At 46.7% G+C, this 18,658-nt stretch overlaps 2 protein-coding genes across 3 annotated transcripts in view; one reads left to right on the top strand and one right to left on the bottom strand.

Moving 5' to 3' along the window:
• The window catches only part of ggcx (gamma-glutamyl carboxylase), a 79,627-nt gene that overhangs the window by 60,402 nt on the left and 567 nt on the right, over positions 1-18,658 (top strand). Inside the window, exons 9-14 of the mRNA XM_072266672.1 lie at positions 1,436-1,567; positions 4,135-4,286; positions 4,634-4,803; positions 8,440-8,570; positions 12,149-12,296; positions 14,632-14,827. Coding sequence (XP_072122773.1) covers positions 1,436-1,567; positions 4,135-4,286; positions 4,634-4,803; positions 8,440-8,570; positions 12,149-12,296; positions 14,632-14,827 — 929 coding nt within the window. The remainder of the gene's footprint in view (positions 1-1,435; positions 1,568-4,134; positions 4,287-4,633; positions 4,804-8,439; positions 8,571-12,148; positions 12,297-14,631; positions 14,828-18,658) is intronic.
• Positions 4,357-18,658, bottom strand: part of mat2ab (methionine adenosyltransferase 2Ab) — a 36,705-nt gene continuing 22,403 nt past the window's right edge. The window contains exon 10 of one of the 2 annotated variants that reach the window (XM_072266676.1): positions 4,357-4,382. In XM_072266676.1, the coding sequence (XP_072122777.1) occupies positions 4,372-4,382 (11 nt within the window). In that variant the 3' untranslated portion in view covers positions 4,357-4,371. Of the gene's footprint in view, positions 4,383-8,967; positions 9,000-18,658 lie in introns of those variants that run through there. The other variant, XM_072266675.1, reaches the window with a different exon arrangement.

Raw genomic sequence — 18,658 nt, 5'->3', positions numbered from 1 at the left:
AGACTCACAGACAGGGTACAGTCATAGTTAGAGTAGGGGCCTCAAAAACAAATTCATTCATTATGTATCATGTCATATGATGTGGGCGATCATGGTCTTTTGACCATGATTGCTCTTGGTGGAAGTGGTTTGTCATTGCCTTCTTCTGGGCAGTGTCTTTACAAGACGGGTGACCCCAGCCATTACCAATACTCTTCAAAGATTGTCTGCCTGGTGTCAGTGGTCACATAACCAGGACTTGTGATCTGCACCAGCTGCTCATACGACCATCCACCACCTGCTCCCATGGCTTCACATGACCCTGATCAGGGGGCTAAGCAGGTGCTACACCTTGCCCAAGGGTGACCTGCAGGCTAGCGGAGGGAAGGAGTGCCTTACACCACGTTTGGTAGAGACATATCTCCAACCTGCCATCCTACAAAGGACATTGTTTTAAGATGTTAGAGATTTAAAGAGAATCTGTTCTTTACACAGAGTGGTTGATATCTAGAACGTGTTGCCAGAGGTGGTGGAGTCTCTACATTGAACGGACACTTAGATAGATAATTAAATTGCCAAGGCACAGAAGGAAATGGTCCTAATGCAAGCAAATGGAATTTTTGTAGTTGGGGGGGGGGAAGATCAGCATGGATATGATGGGCCAAATGGCCTGTTTCTGTGCTGTACAACCCCAAGTAAGTGGTAAACACGAGATCCTGCCGATGCCGGGAATGGAAATTGAGACCAACACACACAAGGTGCTGGAGGAACTCAGCAGGACAGATAGCAACCATGGAAATGGAAAAAGAATTGACATTTCAGACCGAGACCCTTCACCAGGTTTGGAAAAGAAGGGGGAAGAAGACTGAATAAAAAGGGGGAAGGAGGGAGGGGAAGGTGTATAAGCTGGAAGGTGATAGGTGAAGCCACGTGAGAGGGGGAAGGTAGGCGGATGAAGGGTCTCAGCTGGAAACGTCGACTCTTGATTCCTCTCCATAGACGCTACCTGACCTGCTGGGTTCCTCCAGCATTTTGTGTGTTTGTAAGTGAATCATCGGCCAGGAGAAGGCGTCGGAGCCAGCGCGCTCCACCGGGGTCAGAGTGGCGCAGCGTCCAGGCTGGAGTTGGTGCTGCCCCCCGGTGTTTGCTTGGCAGAAGACGAGCTCTATTGTGAGCGACAGTCGGTTGACGGCTCGAGTTTGAACTCTTTTATTGTGTGGCTATGATACCAATATCTGCTTGCTCTCTCGTACGTGCTGTGTGTGACTATTGGTACTGTGTTTTGCACCTTGGCCCTGGAATAACACTATCTTGTTTAGCTGTATTCCTGAGTATTCACGTATGGTTGAATGACAATTAAACTTGAATTGAATTGAACTCAACTGGCCTATGTAGGTAACAGTGGTGAAAGAAATCTAACATTAAACGTAGTCCTGACTGCCTCTCTTTCTTGTAGGGGTACAATAACTGGACCAATGGGCTCTATGGATATTCCTGGGACATGATGGTTCATTCCAGATCCCACCAACATGTCAAGATAACCTACAAGGATGGGGTAACTGGAGAGGTCGGCTACCTAAATCCGGGTGTAAGTTGAAGTATTGTCAAACGCTACACTGAGCTTGTGGCTCTCACCCTGAGTGGGTAATGGACAAAAATACAAGATAACTAGTGGTGCAAAATACCACAGCAGGGGGGAGGAGGCTGTTCCGGAATCGTTGTGTGTGTGCCTTCAGGCTCCTGTACCTCCTGTCTGATGGTAGCAATGAGAAGAGGGCATGTTCTGGGTGGTGGTGGGGGGAGGTCCTTAAAATGGATATCACTTCTTGAAGATGTCCTGTGCTGGGGAAGCTGGTGCTGATGATGAAGCTGGCTCAGTTTACTACCCTATACAGCTTTTTCCAATCCCTCCAGAGCAGGCAGTGAAGCAGCCAGTTAGAATGCTCTCCATGATGTATCTGTAAAAACAAATTTGCTAGACAATTTAGTGACGTACAATATCTTCTCAACCTCCCAACAAAATATATAACTGCTGGTGAGCTGCCTTTGAAGTTACGCCAATATATTGGGCCCAGGATAGATCTTCAGTGATGCTGATGCCTAGGATCTTGAAACTGCTCACCCTGTCCACTTCTGATCCCTCGATGAGGACTGGTGTGTGTTCCCTCGACTTCCCCTTCCTGACGTCCACAGTCAGTTCCTTGGCCTTACTGAGGCTGAGGGCACAGTTGTGACACCACTCAAGCAGCAGATCTGTCTCGTTCCTGTACGCCGCCTCTTCACCGTCTGAGGTTATGTCAACAGCAGGATGCAGGGCTGGGCTGAGAGATGGCAGATGGAGTTCAATCGGGGAAAGTGTGGAGTGATTCACTTTGGAAGGTCAAACTTGAGGGCAGAGTACAGGCTGAGTGGCAGGATTTCGAGCAGCGTGGGTGAACAGAGGGAGCTTTGGGTCCACGTCCATAGGTGTCCCAAAGTTGCCACGCAAATTGATAGGGTTGTTAAGGCGTAGGAGGTGTTAACCTCCATTAGTTGGGGATTGAGCTCAAGAGCCATAGAGTATTAGAAAAGTACCGCACAGAAACAGGCCTTTCAGCCCATCTAGTCCATACCAACTATTTAAATTGCCTTGTCCCACCGACTTGCACCCAGACCATAGCCCTCCATACCCTTACTATCCTTGTGCCTATCCAAACTGCTCTTAAACATTGAAATCGAGCTCGTATGCACCACTTGTGCTGGCAGCTCGTTCCACACTCTCGCCACCCTCTGAGTGAAGAAGTTTCTGCTCATGTTCCCCTTAAACTTTTCACCTGTCACCCTTAACCCATGACCTTTAGTTCCGGTCCCACCCAGCCTCTGGGGGTGGGGGAGGGAGCCTGCTTGTATTTATGCGAGGTAGCGTTGCAGCTGTGTAAAAACCCTAGTCAGACCACATTCGGAATTATTGCGCTCCGTTCTGGTCACCTCCCAGGAAGACTGTGGAAGCTTTAAAGCGGGTGCGGAGGAGATTTACCAGGGTGCTGAGTGGATTAGAGAGCGTGCCTTATGAGGAAAGGTTGAGTGAATTGGAGTCTTTCCTCCTCGGAGTCGAAGAGGATGAGAGGTGACTTGATAGAGGTGTACGAGATGATAAGGGGCATAGATAGAGTGGGCAGCCAGAGACTCTTCCCAGTGTGGCTAATGTGAGCCAATGTCATTTTAAGGTGTTTGGAGGACAGAATAGGAAGGATATCAGAGGTGTGTTTTTTTACGGAGAGTGGTAAGTAACTGATGGGGGTGGTGGTGGTAGAAGCAAATACAATTAGAAGCATTTAACGGACTTGGACACCTGGAGCAAAGACAAATGAAGGGCTATGCGGGAGGGAAGAGGCAGATTGATTATAGTCATAGTCATACTTTATTGATCCCGAGGGAAATTGGGTTTCATTACAGTTGCACCAACCAAGAATAGAGTATAAATATAGCAATATAAAACCATAAAAAATTAAATAATAATATGTAAATTATGCCAGGAAATAAGTCCAGGACCAGCCTATCGGCTCAGGGTGTCTGACCCTCCAAGGAAGGAGTTGTAAAGTTTGATGGCCACAGGCAGGAATGACTTCCTGTGACGCTCTGTATTGCATCTCGGTGGAATGAGTCTCTGGCTGAATGTACTCCTGTGCCCATCCAGTACATTATGTAGTGGATGGGAGACATTGACCAAGATGGCATGCAACTTGGACAGCATCTTCTTTTCAGACACCACCGTGAGAGAGTCCAGTTCCATCCCCACAACATCACTGGCCTTACGAATGAGTTTGTTGATTCTGTTGGTGTCTGCTACCCTCAGCCTGCTGCCCCAGCACACAACAGCAAACATGATAGCACTGGCCACCACAGACTTGTAGAACATTCTCAGCATCGTCCGGCAGATGTTAAAGGACCTCAGTCTCCTCAGATTCTAGATGCGATAAAAGGTCAGCAAACTATCATAGGCGTGTACTGTTCTATGATGTCAGATTTTTGTACGGGACAGCTATGTCCGCCCTGAGCTGTGAGATCAGATCTTAAAGGGAACACGCCTCTTGGTTGTGAGTCTTTATTAGTCAGTGACAGCCAGGATGCTGGGGCTCCCCCTGCCTGTAAGCACCTGTGTTGTTTTATCACCAGGTGTGGACGCAGAGCCGCCGCTGGAAGGACCATGCGGACATGTTGAAGCAGTATTCCAGCTGCCTGGCCCGGGAGCTCCGCCGGTACAACATCCTCGATCCCGAGCTCTACTTTGACGTCTGGGTGTCTATAAACGACAGGTTCCAACAGAGGTGAGACAGACCTGGGACGCAGACCGCTGACGAACCCTTGGGGGATCTTCATTAAAAACAGAATGTACTGCAAACACTCAGCTGGTCAGGCAGTGCCTGTAGAGAAACATTTAAGGTTTCAGAACCATAGCAGTCAGTGCAACCTTGGTATGGGTTTTTTTAATATAGATATACATACACATCCCACCCTGCTCTTTGTTAGCTTGCAAAGACCTTAGCCTATTTGTTCAGAACCTTCTTTGGAGAGGTCTTGGCCCGGCCACTGTGGCCCACCTTCTGCCCCTAAGCTCTTGGACGACTGCTTAAGCCACAACTTCTATTTGTTGCTACTGAGTTCCCATTTCCAGGCTCTTTGATCCGCGGGTGGATGTCGTAACGGCCGAGTGGTCCCCCTTCAAGAAGACGTCGTGGCTGATGCCGCTGCTGGTTAACCTCTCGCCCTGGAGGCTAAAGTTTGAAGAAATTGAGAAAACTCTGGACAATCAGACGGACGTGGTTTTCATTGCGGATTTTCCAGGTAAATCCTGGTGCGGGAGCGGTTACGGGGAGCGGGAGGGAGAATCAGAATTGGAGAGAGGGCAAGGGAGGTTCTTGGCCCGCCAACAGTGTAATGGTGTCAGCGCCGGACTTGGGACCCTGAGTTCGAATCTGGCCAACGACTTGCACACTTTCCCTCCGTGCTGGGCTGAGCACCAAGCTAGCAACTCAGCTTCGTAAAAAAAAAAAGTCAAAATGCCACGCCGTGCACCGTAAGGTGCAAAAAGGAATGACAACAAGGGAAAAGTTCTAGAAGGGACCTAAAGGGCGACTTTTATGCACACAGGGTAGTGGGTATGTGGAACAAGCTGCAGGAAGAAGTGTTACAGGTGGGTATGTATATTTATGTATTTAGATACAACACAGCCCTTCCAACCCTTTGAGCCATGGTGCCCAGCAACCCCTCATTTAACCCAAGCCTAATCATGGGACAATTTACAATGGCCAATTAATCTCCCAACCAGTACGTCTTTTGGGCTGTGGGGGAAACCAGAGCACCCAGAGGAAACCCACTTGGTCACAGGGAGAGCGTACAAACTCCTGACAGAGAGCGGCGGGAATTGAACCCGGGTCGCATGTCCTGTAAAGGGTTGTGCTAACCACTACACTACCACGTCTAAAAGACATTTGGAGAGGAACAAGGATAGGAAAGGTTTAAAACAGGGGTTCTCAACCTTTTTTATGCCACGGACCAATACTATTAAGTGAGGGGTCTGTGAACCCTTGGTTTAGAGGGATATGGGTCAAACAAGGGCAGATGGGATGTTCAGATAGACTTCTTGGTTGGCATTGATGAGTTGGGCCAAAGGGCCTGCTTCTCTGCTCTATAACTCTGGGATTGGTTTGTACAGCACAGAGGGTGGAGTCCAGAACAAGCAAGGTATCTGGTCTGAAATGAGTGTATAAATCATGTTCTGTTTCCTGTCATCATTGGTAACATTGGTTTATTAATGTCACATGGTACAGTGAAAAGCTTTTCTGTGGCTTCCAGGCAGGTCATGCCATACATAATTACAATCGTGTAGCAAAAAGAAAGCAGAATGCAGAATATAGTGGAATTAATCTGGAAGACATGTAGCTCAGGTGGTTGACAGTTGGGTTGAGTTGTTCTTCGAACTTGTCAATTGACTTGCAAATGTTTCGTCACCGTGCGAGGATTCATCCTCAGTGTGTCGCTAATTGTGGAGTGTCCCCGAGAGCTTGGCCCTTATATCACTTAAGAAACTCAATTGTGAAGCGGGGTGGGAATCTCGTTGCGGATTGGCTGTGTGATGAACTCTGTGTGTTGTTTTCAGGAATTTTGCCCACATTGGCTCCTGATGGCATGAACATTGACTTCTCTAACTTCCATTAATGCCCCACCTCCCCTTCATACCCCATCCATTATTTATTTATTATTATTATTTATATATATTTTTCTCTCTCCTTTTTCTCCCTCTGTCCCTCTCACTCTACTCCTTGCCCATCCTCTGGGCTTCCCCCCTTCCCCTTTCTTTCTCCTTAGGCCTCCCATCCCATGACCCTCTCCCTTCTCCAGCCTCATATCCCTTTTGCCAAAAAACAGGAATTCTGCAGATGCTGGAAATTCGAGCAACACACATCAAAGTTGCTGGTGAACGCAGTAGGCCAGGCAGCATCTCTAGGAAGAGGTGCAGTCGATGTTTCAGGCCGAGACCCGAAACGTCGACTGCACCTCTTCCTAGAAATGCTGCCTGGCCTGCTGCGTTCACCAGCAACTTTGATGTGTGTTGCTCCCTTTTGCCTATCACCTGTCCAGCTCTTGGCTCCATCCCTCCCCTTCCTGCCTTCTCCTATCATTTTGGATCTCCCCCTCCCCCTCCAACTTTCAAATCTCTTACTAGCTCTTCTTTCAGTTAGTCCTGACGAAGGGTCTCGGCCTGAAAAGTTGACTGTACCTCTTCCTAGAGATGCTGCCTGGCCTGCTGCGTTCACTAGCATTTTTTTGTGTGTGTTGCTTGAATTTCCAGCATCTGCAGATTTCCTCGTGTTGGCTCCTAAAGAATTCTCTTGCATGTTGCGTGAAGCACAGGCATCAGTGCAAGCAAACACGCGGCTTGCAAGATAATTCCCAGAAGCGTGGTTTTCCGTGAAGGATTCTGTGCACAAACATAGAGACCTCCATCCTGGGGTAGAGGGCGAGTCGGGGCCGGAGGTCGGACACCCAGTACCTGTGAGTTTGAGTGTCTGGGGCCAAGGACTGGAGGCCCAGAGGTGGCCTGTTCTGGGGTCGGAGGTCTGTCCATGTGAGGGGGTCTTATTTTGTTGTTGCTGCTTGTGTTGGTTGTTAACACAAATGATGCATTGCACTGTATGTTTCAATGTAAAACAAATCTGAATCTGAAATTTGATTTGAAGAAGTGATGTAGTAGATTTAAGAAATGTCTCTAAACAATCACATTAGCTGCCAGGTCAGAGTAGTCTATGAGCGAACGGCAGGAAGTTGGGACTAATATGAAAGTGTCCACTGTTTGGCACGCACGTGATGGGCCGAGTACAGCATGGAACAGGCTATGATTCTGAGATGTAGTTCCAGGGATAGAGAAAAGTTTCTGTAATGATTCAAATGATCTGGTGCAGACTGTAACTGAAATGTAGTATTCAAAATCGTGTAATCAAAGTTAAACTAATGTCTGTAAAGTACCACAGAATCTATGCTTAATTTGGGAATCAGAACTGGGTTTATTATCACTGGTATATGTCGTGAGTTTTGTGGCAGCAGTACAGTGCGATATGTAAATATACAATAAATTACCATAAATACAAATAAAAAATAAATAGTGCAAAAATAGTCTGCACACAAGGTGCTGCAGGAACCCAGAGTTCAGGCACATGTTATTTACTTATTGAGTTACAATTTGGATCAGGTCCTTCTGGCTGTTTGAGCCTGTCTGCCCAGCGATCCCACAGTTTAATCCTAGCCTAATTATTCCCCTCGACGTTCCCTCCCTCCTAATTATGGGGCAATTTACAATGACCAATTAACCTACCAACTGGTAGGTCTTTGTACTGTGGGGGTGGGGGGGAACCCACAGGGAGAACGTGCCAGCTCCTTACCGGGAGGGGCGGGAATTGAACCCGGGTGGCCCGTACTGTAAAGCGTTGTGCTCACCCCCACGATACCGTGCCACCCAATCTGTGGAAAGGAATAAACAGTCGACGATTCGGGCCAAGGCCCTTCATCAGGAACTGCGTCTTGTGTCTGTTACTCTGGCAAAAATAGTGAGGCAGTGCTCACGGATTCATTGTCCATTTAGGAATCTGATGGTGGAGGGGAGGAAACTGTTCCTAAAACACTGGGTGTGTGTCTTGAGGCTCCTGTACCTCCTTCCTGATGGTAGCAATGAGAAGGGGGCATGTCCTGGGTGATGGGGGTCCTTAATGATGGATGCCACCTTTCTGAGGCATTGCCTTGTGACGATGTTCTCAGTGGTGGGGAGGCTGGTGCCCATGAATTTACAACCCTTATGTTCAAATTCCATGTCAATTTTGTCATCCTAACGCACTGTGCCTTCCGTGATATGTACTTTGCCAGTTAGGGTCCTTGTAAAGCTGTACCCGCTTGATTGCAGTCATGTCTCGATCTCTCTACTTGAAGGGCTTCACTTGGAGAACTTTGTGAGTGAAGATCTGGGCAATACCAGCATCCAGGTGCTAAAGGGGGAGTTGGCTGTGGAGATTGTGGCCGAGAAGAAGAACTACAGCCTGAAGGAGGGAGACAAGATGCAGGTGAGAGGCTAACTCATCTACTGATCATCCTGAGAGAACCTGAGGTGTTTCCCTGAATCGCCATTGTAGTCACGGTGAGCTAATGGAGACTTGCCTTGGCCCAAGTACAAATGATATTCTAGACAGAAAGCTTGCCCCGGTTGTTAACGATGGCTGACCAGTGGTGTAGTGGCATCAGCACCGGATTCGAGGCGAATGGTCCAGAGTTCAAATCCGGCCGGTTCCTGACACGCTTTCCATCCCTGCTGGTATTTTGTTAACTAATTTTACCTTCACTCCTAACACTGACCTTTCGAAGAAAGCAAAAGATGCTGAAACACAAAGAGTTTGTATGGATGCTGGAAATCCAGATGAACACACACACACACACACACACACACACACACACACACACAATATGCTTTCAGGACTCAGCTGGTCAGGCAGTATCTGTGGAGAAGAATAAACAGGAGTTAACCAGACTCTGCTTCTGTGGAGAGGAAGAAGTCAGTAGAGTTCATAGTCGTACTTTATTGATCCTGAGGGAAACTGGTTTTCGTTACAGTTGCACCATAAATAATAAGTAGTAATAAAACCATAAATAGTTAAATAGTAATATATAAATTATGCCAGGAAGTAAGTCCAGGACCAGCCTATTGGCTCAGGGTGTCTGACCCTCCAAGGGAGGAGTTGTAAAGTTTGATGGCCACAGGCAGGAATGACTTCCTATGACGCTCTGTGTTGCATCTCGGTGGAATGAGACTCTGGCTGAATGTACTCCTGTGCCCACCCAGTACATTATGTAGTGGATGGGAGACATTGTCTAAGATGGCATGCAACTTAGACAGCATCCTCTTTTCAGACACCACCGTCAGAGAGTCCAGTTCCATCCCCACAACATCACTGGCCTTACGAATGAGTTTGTTGATTCTGTTGGTGTCTGCTACCCTCAGCCTGCTGCCCCAGCACACAACAGCAAACATGATGGCACTGGCCACCACAGACTCGTAGAACATCCTCAGCTTCAAGACCCCATATCAGGAAAAATATAAAGATACAAATGTGATGTGTTGGAGAAGGTGCGGCTCCAAGGGGGCAAATCATTTTCATATTTTTTGGGATTGCCCTAAATTAAGTCTATTTTGGGAAGGTATTCATAGAACATTAGTTAAGGTACTTAGGTCCCAGATACCTCTGAACTTTGAGACGCTCTATTTGGGGCACGTATTGTTTCTTGAACAGAAGGAAGATATAAAGTTGCTGCAGGCCCTCTTAGCGGCAAGTAAGAAATCAATCACTAGAAAATGGCTAAATCCAATACCACCTACATTAGAAGATTGGTACGAAATTATCTTGGAAATATTTAAAATGGAAAAGTTGACTTACTCCCTGAGAATTCAAAAAGAAAAATTCTATCAAATCTGGAATAAATGGATTGAATATATAACCCCAATGCGAGCAGACTTTAGATGACTCTCCTAATGATTTATACTGCTCTTCTCATCACCACAGTAATATTGCTAATGTAAGCACCCCTAGTCTAAATGTTTGTTTTTTTTTGTTTTCTTTTGGAAAATAGAGAATTAACACAAGTAAAGGGAAAGATTTGGGAAAGGGATAAAAAAAAATGAAAAGATTAAGTAAATGAGTACATAGGGATTGGATAATTATGTCTGCGGGCAGGAGCAAGCATGAACAAATTAGGATATAAACACCTACAATGGTTGATACATAGGCTTATATACAACATTTTGGACGAGTGGAAATGGTCCAGAAGGGTTATATGGAAACTATTATTACCATTTTTCTTAACAACTAATTCCATTACTTAGCCTAATAGGTTAGATTTACCACAGTACATAATTATCTATTTAAATGTTTATTTTCCTTTTATATCATCTCAATCTGTACTTAAGAATGTATAAATAATTGTAGTTTTATACATATAAAAAAATGGAAAAGGTTATATGTGTGAAAAAAGTACATGATATTTGTGAATTCCTTATCCAAATAAAAAAAAAATAAAATTTAAAAAAAAAAGAACATCCTCAGCATCGTCCAGCAGATGTTAAAGGACCTCAGTCTCCTCAGGAAATAGAGACGGCTCTGACCCTTCTTGTAGACAGCCTCAGTGTTCTTTGACCAGTCCAGTTTATTGTCAATTCGTATCCCCAGGTATTTGTAATCCTCCACCATGTCCACACTGACCCCCTGGATGGAAACAGGGGTCACCAGTACCTTAGCTCTCCTCAGGTCTACCACCAGCTCCTTAGTCTTTTTCACATTAAGCTGCAGATAATTCTGCTCACACCATGTGACAAAGTTTCCTACCTTAGCCTACTGTAGTTCCAGGTCAATGAACTCTGACGAAAGCTCATCAACCTGTAGTATTGACCCCGTTTTTCTTTCTGCAGACGCTGACTGTCGTGCTGTGTGTTTCTAGTGTGTTGTGTTTTATTTCAGTTTTCTAGTTGATTCCTGATTTCTTTTTGCACAGCTTTCAAGCACTTCCAGCAGTTTCGCTGATGGAAGTTGCACCACTCATTGTAGGTACCAGACCCGTTCAGAGAAGGATCTCTTGGCTCTGGAGGACTGGGCAGCATGCTAGCGTAATGCTGTACAGTGCCAGTGGCCTGGGTTCAATTCCCGCTGCTGTCTCGTCAGGAATTTTGCATTCTTCCTGTGACCACGTGGGTTTCTTCCTGGTGCTCTGGTTTCCTCCCACATTCCAAAGGTATGCAGGTTAGGGTTAGTGAGTTGTGGGCATGTGATATTGGCACGGGAAGCATGGTGCCACTTGCAGGCTGCTCCCATAAAATTTGTAAGACGTAGGAGCAGAATTAGGCCACTGCATCTGCTCCACCATTCCATTATGGCTGATTTATTTTTCCTCTCAACCCCATTCTCCTACCTTCTCCCCATAAACTTTGATACCCCAACTAATCAAGAACCTACCTCCCTCCACTTTAAATATATTTAATGACTTTGTCTCCACAGCCGTCTGTGCCAATGAATTCTAGATTCACCACCCTCGGGCTAAAGAAATTCCTCCTAATCTTTGTACTAAATGGATGTCCCTCTACTCTGAGGCCCTCTGGTCCTACACTCCCCCACTGTAGGAAACATCCTGTCCACATCCACTCCATCCAGACTTTTCGATATTCCATAGGTTTCAATGAGATCCCTCATTCTTCTAAACTCCAGCAATACAGGCCCAGAGCCATCAAATGCTCCTATGTCCTCAACTGTGTTGGTCAGTGACACAGACGATGCATTTGACTGTGTATTTCGATGTACGTGTGACAAATAAATCTAAGGGTGTAGGAAATGGTGAAGAGGATGATTGGTACGTTCCTTATTTTGCAAGAGGCTTTGAATACAAGAGTAGAGACATATTGCTTTATTTATAGAGTCCTGGTTACATCTGGAATATTGTGTACAGGTCTGGTCTCCCTACCAAAAGAAGGATGGGCTTGTGATAGAGGAAGTACTGTCAATGTTCACCTGATAGATTCTTTTATTGTATGATGGGCCGAGTGGTCTCTTTGGCTTTGTTGCTGCGACGGGGGCGAAAGAGTGACGTGGTTTTCCTATTGCAGCTGCCGGCTGGTGACTATCACAACGTGTACACCATGTCTGAGGAGCCCTCATGTTACATGTACGTCTATGTCAACACTACAATGGTGAAACTTGAAGAGAATTACACGCGTTTTGTGGAGCTTCAAGAGAAGATTAAGAATGGAACCGGTAAGTGCAGATTAACAAGCTTCCTGGAGAGGTTTCCACAGGGACCCGTAGAACCTAGGACAGTACAGGAACAGACCCTCTGGCCCACAGTGTTGTGCTAATTGAATTAAATTAGCAATCAAATGGCCATCTAATCTCTTCTGTGTAAACAATGTCTATATCTTTCCATGTGCCTCACATTTGTGTGCTTAACTAAACGCCTGTTAAAAGTCCCTAATGTATCTGCCTGTACCACCACCCCAGACACCCACCCCTCTGTGTTCTTAAAAAAAAAATAGCCCTTCGTGTCGGTTTGAAATTAACCCCTCTTGGTGGCGCAATGACATCAGTGCCAGACTCCGGAACAAGGGTTCCTGGGTTCGAATCCAGTCGGGTCCGCTCCCAAGTACGCTTTCCATCCGCGCCGGGTTGAGTGTCGAGATCGCAACTCGACTTCGTAAAACCAAGAGAAAATACTGTGAAAGTGTCTGTGTGAGGAGTGGCTCGACACACAGTCTCTCTCTCTCTCTGCGCCTTGTAAAGGCATGAAAAAGACATTGTCCCGCCAACATCACGCACGCACACGCCAAAAAAAAAAAAGAAATTAACCCCTCTCACCTTAAATGCATGCCCTCTGGTATTAGACATTTCAGCCCCTGGGGGGGGGGGGTGGAGGGAGAGAAATAATGTCTGTCTACTCTACTGTCATCGTCATCTTCTTGGTCGTTATCTCCCAGTGGAGCAGAGGCCATTGCTGACCTCTCATCTCCGGCGTCCAAAGTCGATGGTCTGGTTGGAGTTCATCAATGTTTTTGTGATCTACTGTACGAGGGGTTGGCCTGTACAGCTTCACCAGAGCCCTGCTGGCCGGCCTTAACTGTTTCCATCTCTCATGACGGGGACGTAGGGTTGGTCTTTGACAGGCCTCTATCTGCAGTGTGCCCCTCAAAATTTTATAAATGTCTATCAGATCTCCCCTCAGCCTCTGTCACTCCAGAGAAAACAGCCCAGGTTTGTGCAACCTTTCTTTATAGCACATGCCCTCTGATCCAGGGGCTCCTGACCTCTATTATGCCATGGACCATTAAGCAAAGGGTCCGTGGACCCAGATGGGAACCCCTGATCCAATCCCGGTTTATAAAAAGCTCTCTCTGTTTTGCTCACTGGGTACACAATGACCAGCTGGACCTTGACAGGCCGGAGGGCCTTGTTTTCATGCTGTATCTCTCTAAGACAACATCTTTCCTTCAGATTACGGAGCAGTAATTTTGCAAGCCAGTCAAAGCCCACCTGAAATGACAGGGTGGCCTAATGCTTTACGGGTGCCAGCGCTCCTTCCCACCGCTGTCTATAAGGAGTTCTACCCGTTGACCATGTGGGTTTCCTCCAGGTGCTCCAGCTTCCTCCCACATTCCAAAGACGTACGGGTCAGTAAGGATTAGTAAATAGTTGGTGCCGGAAGAATGGCCACACTTGTGGGCTGCCCCCAGCACATCCTTGGACTGTGCTGGTTATTGACACAAGCGACACATGTCACTGTATGTTTCTATATACATGTGACAAATAAAGCTAATCTTTAAGTAAAAACGTTTAAAAGACAGATACATGGGTAAAGATTGAGAGGGATTGTGAGCCAAATGCAGCCAATGGGATTTGCTTGGTTGGACATCTTGATCGGTAATGACAAGTTGGGCTGGAGGGCTTGTCTTGGTGCTGTTTAACTCAATGGGCTCACTTTCCAATACAGGTGTGCACCGCTTAACGTCCGATCGCATATACGTCCGTAGTCCCGATCGGAGAACATGACGTAGCGGACGTAACCAATCGCGTGTATCGCGCATCTCTTGAGTGTAGTAGCGTTATCTATTTAATTTTCTTTCGAAAATATTACGGTAAAGTGCATCATGGCTTCCAAACGCAGGTTATTCGACCTGAAGCTCTTCCAGTGGAACACTACGAGGAAGTTGAGAACAGTGACGTGGATGACCATCTTTGATAAATTGTGTGTGATACAGGCTAAGAAAGTGTTTACATAAAAGTGTAAAAAGTGAAAAAAATTAAAAAGGTGAAAATGAAATTAAAAGTTATAGTGTATGTATATGTTATAGTGTAGAGTATACAGTTTTAGTGAAAGTTCTTGGCTATTTAGTCAATACAGGTACACTGCAGTACTCCATATAGGTTTGCTAAGTATATAATATGCTGTTTGCATAACATCCAAATCACATAACGTCCGATTTCACAGAATGTATCGTGGACATTAAGAGACGCATACCTGTATTTAGACTTCTCCCTTTTGATTGTTTCCAAGTGGAAACACGTCATCGTTGGTAATCATCTCTCGCGTTGCCTTCAGAAACCAGAGACATTCCACCTGAGCTGCGAACCATCCTGAACGGAAGCGTGGAGAGCAGCAACATCACGGACCCGACTCTCGCCGCTTTCGTGCGCCGGCAGAGGAGGCAGGAGGAGTACGAGAGGAGGAGGAACTCAACCGTGCTGGAGAGACTGGTCAGATTTGCACAGAAAAAGCACTACATCTTCCGACGGAGGTGGGTATTTCAGAGCAGCTCTGGGGCTGAGGCGCAGTCACCCATTAAATCATAGCAGCAGGAAATCCTAAACACAACAGATTCTGCAGATGCTGGAAATCCAGAGCAACACACACAAAATGCTGGAGGAACTCGGCACATCAGGCAGCATCTATGGAGGGGAATAAAGGGTCAACGTTTTGGGGCAAGACCCTTCATCAGGTCTGGAAACGAAGGGGGCAGAGCCCAGAAAAATGAGGTTGGGAGAGGAAAGAGTACAAGCTGGAAGGTGATGGGGGTGGTTTTATGAAGTAAGAAGCTGAGAGGGGATAGGTGGAAGGGCTGAAGAAGAAGGAATTGGATAGGAGGGGAGAGTGGCCTACACAAGAGAAGGGAGGAGGGGAACCAGAGAGGTGAGGAGAAAGGGTACAAGGGTAATTGAGCAGGGAATGGAAGAAGAGAGGAGGAAGGAGGGGATGAAGAAATTACCAAAAGTTGGAGAAATTGACGTTCCAGCAACACACACAAAATGCTGGAGGAACTCAGCAGGCCAGGCAGCATCAATGGAAAAAAGTACAATTGATGTTTCGGGCCGAAACCCTTTGTCAGGACTGGAGAAAAAAAGCTGAGGAGTAGATTTAAAAGGTGGGGGGGGGGCAGAAGGGAGGGATGAAGTAAAGAGCTAAGAAGTTGATTGGTGAAAAAAGTTGGGGGGGGGTGGTGGAGGAGCACCAGAGGGAGACGACGGGCAGGCAAGGAGATAACATGAGAGAGGGACAAGGGGATGGGAGATCCTCTTGGATATCGGTGAGACCTGACGTGGATTGGGAGACTGCTTTGCCAAGCATCTACGCTCCATCTGCCAGAGCAAGCAGGATCTCCCAGTGGCCACCCACTTTAATTCCACTTCCCATTCCCATTCTGATATGTCCATCCATGGCCACCTCCACTGTTGGGATAAGGCCATACCTAGGTTGGAGCAACAACGCCTTGTATTCCGTTTGGGTGGCCTCCAACCTGATGGCATGAACATCAATTTCTCAAATTTCCAGTAATGCTTCCACCCTTCCCCTTCACCATTTTCCATCCCCTTGTCCCCCTCTCATGTTATCCCCTTGCCCGTTCATCGCCTCCCTCTGGTGCTCCTTTCCCCCCCACCCCTTTTTTCTTTCTTCCATGGCCTTCTGTCTCTTTCATCAATCAATTTCCTCACTCTTTGCTCCATCCCTCCCCCTCCAAATTTCACCTATCACCTAGGTGATGTTGTACATCAGTCACTGAAAGTAAGCATGCAAGTACAGCAGGCAGTGAAGAAAGCTAATGGCATGCTGGCCTTCATAAGGGGAATTGAGTATAAGAGCAAAGAGGTCCTTCTGCAGCTGTACAGGGCCCTGGTGAGACCACACCTGGAGTACTGTGTGCAGTTTTGGTCTCCAAATTTGAGGAAGGACATTCTTGCTATTGAGGGAGTGCAGCGTAGGTTCACAAGGTTAATTCCCGGGATGGCAGGACTGTCATATGTCGAAAGATTGGAGCGACTGGGCTTGTAAACACTGGAATGTAGAAGGCTGAGAGGGGATCTTATTGAAACATACAAGATTATTAAGGGATTGGACACGCTGCAGGCAGGAAGCATGTTCCTGCTGATGGGCGAGTCCAGAACCAGAGGCTACAGTTTAAGAATTAGGGGTAGGCCATTTAGAACGGAGTTGAGGAAAAATTTTTTCACCCAGAGTGTGGTGGATATCTGGAATGCTCTGCCCCAGAAGGCTGTGGAGGCCAAGTCTCTGGATGCTTTCAAGAAAGAGATGGATAGAGCTCTTAAAGATAGCGGAATCAAAGGTTATGGGGATAAGGCAGGAACTGGATACTGATAGTGGAGGATCAGCCATGATCACAGTGAATGGCGGTGCTGGCTCGAAGGGCCGAATGGCCTACTCCTGCACCTATTGTCTATTGTCTATTGCCCATTGCCCAGTGGTTCTCTTTCCCCATCCCCCACCTTTCAAATCTACTCCTCAGCATTTTTTCTCCAGTCCTGTCGGAAGGGTTTTGGCCGGAAACGTTGACTGTACATTTTTCCATAGATGCTGCCTGGCCTGCTGAGTTCCTCCAGCATTTTGTGTGTGTTGCTCTGGATTTCCAGCATCTGCAGACTTTCTCTCGTCAACGTTCCAGCTGTCAGGTTGAAGGCTATCCAACCCGAGTTGCTCCTCTGACCCGAGTAGACGTGTCGGAATGGGAAGGAGCAGGAGCCAGTTCGGATGGCACGGTGGGTGCCACTGGTAGAGCCCAGCCACACTGCCTCAACAGACCCAGAGATCAGGGTCAGCCCCAACCACTGGTCCTGTCTGTGCGGGTTTGTATGTTCTTCCTGGGACCACTGGGTCGCTGGTTCCTCCCACGTGCTAAAGGTGCACAGGCGTTTGTTAACTGGCCACTATAAATTGTCCGTGGATAAGCAATTGAATTGTGAGGATCAGGGTGGAGTTGATGGGGAAGTGTCAAAAATAAAGTGCATTGGGGTACGTGCACTCAGTGGCCACGTTATTAGGTACACTTGTACACCAGCTCATTAATGCAAGTATCTAATAGGCCAATCGTGTGGCAGCAACTCAGTGCATATAAGCAAGCAGACATGGTCAAGAGGTTCAGTTGTTGTTCAGACCAAATATCAGAATGGGGAAGAAATGTGATCTAAGTGACTTAGACTGTGGAAAGATTGTTGGTGCCAGATGGGAAGATTTGAATATCTCAGAAGCTAGTGATTTCCTGGGGTTTACATGCACTACAGTCTCTAGAGTTTACAGAGAATGGTGCGGAAAACAAAAAGCATCCAGTGGGTGGCAGTTCTGTGGGTGAAAACGCCTTGTTAATGAGAGAGGTCAGAGGAGAATGGCCAGACTGGTTCAAGCTGGCAGGAAGGTAACTAACTCGTGTAACCACACGTTACAACAGTGGTGTGCAGAAGAGCGTCTGTGGACGCACAGTACGTCGAACCATGAAGTGGATGGGCTACAGGTCATGAGGTACTTAACAAAGTGGCCACTGAGTGTCGGTGTTTGTGGTCAGCAAAGACTTGGTGGGCACAATGGCCTGCTTCTGTGCTGTATCTCTTTATAAATCTGCTCTTGTGGCTTAACTTTCACCCCAGCTTCTGTATTATATCCTTTCTCTGGAAAACCACTTTGATTTCATTGAAACCCAATGAATATTGAAAGGTCTAGATAGAGTGGACATGGAGAGGATGTTTCCATTCATGGGAGAGTTGAGGACCAGAGGGCACAGCCTCAGAATAGAGGGATGTCCATTTAGGACAAAGATGAGGAGGTATTTCTTTAGCCAGAGGATAGTGAATTTCTGGAATTCGTTGCTGTGGAGGACAAGTCATTGAGTATATCTAAAGCAGAGATTGATGGGTTCTTGATTAGTAAGGGTGTCGGAGGTTACAGGGAGAAGGAGAATGGGGTTGAGATTGAAAATAAATCAGAGAAGCATCACGGTTATCAGGGTTCAATTCCTTAAGAATTTCATATGTTCGCCCTATGACTATGTGGATTTCCTCGGAATGCTCCGGTTTCCTCCCACATTTCCAAAATGTATGGGTTAGTAAGTTAAGGGCATGCTATGTTAGCACTGGAAGCATGATGACACTTGCAGTCTGCACCCAGCCTATCCTCAGACCGTGTTCCTCGTTGATTCAGACGACATATTTCACTGCATGTTTCAATGTTCCACTGTACGTGCGACAAATAAAGCTAGTCTCTCTTTAAGACAGCCATGATCCAATGGCTGAACAGACTTGATGGGCCGAATGGCCAGGGTCTTATAATTTTGGCATTAGAGAATTTT

The sequence above is a fragment of the Mobula birostris genome, chromosome 8 (assembly GCF_030028105.1).
Source record: "Mobula birostris isolate sMobBir1 chromosome 8, sMobBir1.hap1, whole genome shotgun sequence".
NCBI classification, from domain to species: Eukaryota; Metazoa; Chordata; class Chondrichthyes; order Myliobatiformes; family Myliobatidae; genus Mobula; species Mobula birostris.
The sequence above is the reverse complement of the archived record's forward strand: the minus strand, read 5'-3'. Positions and strand labels throughout refer to the sequence as shown.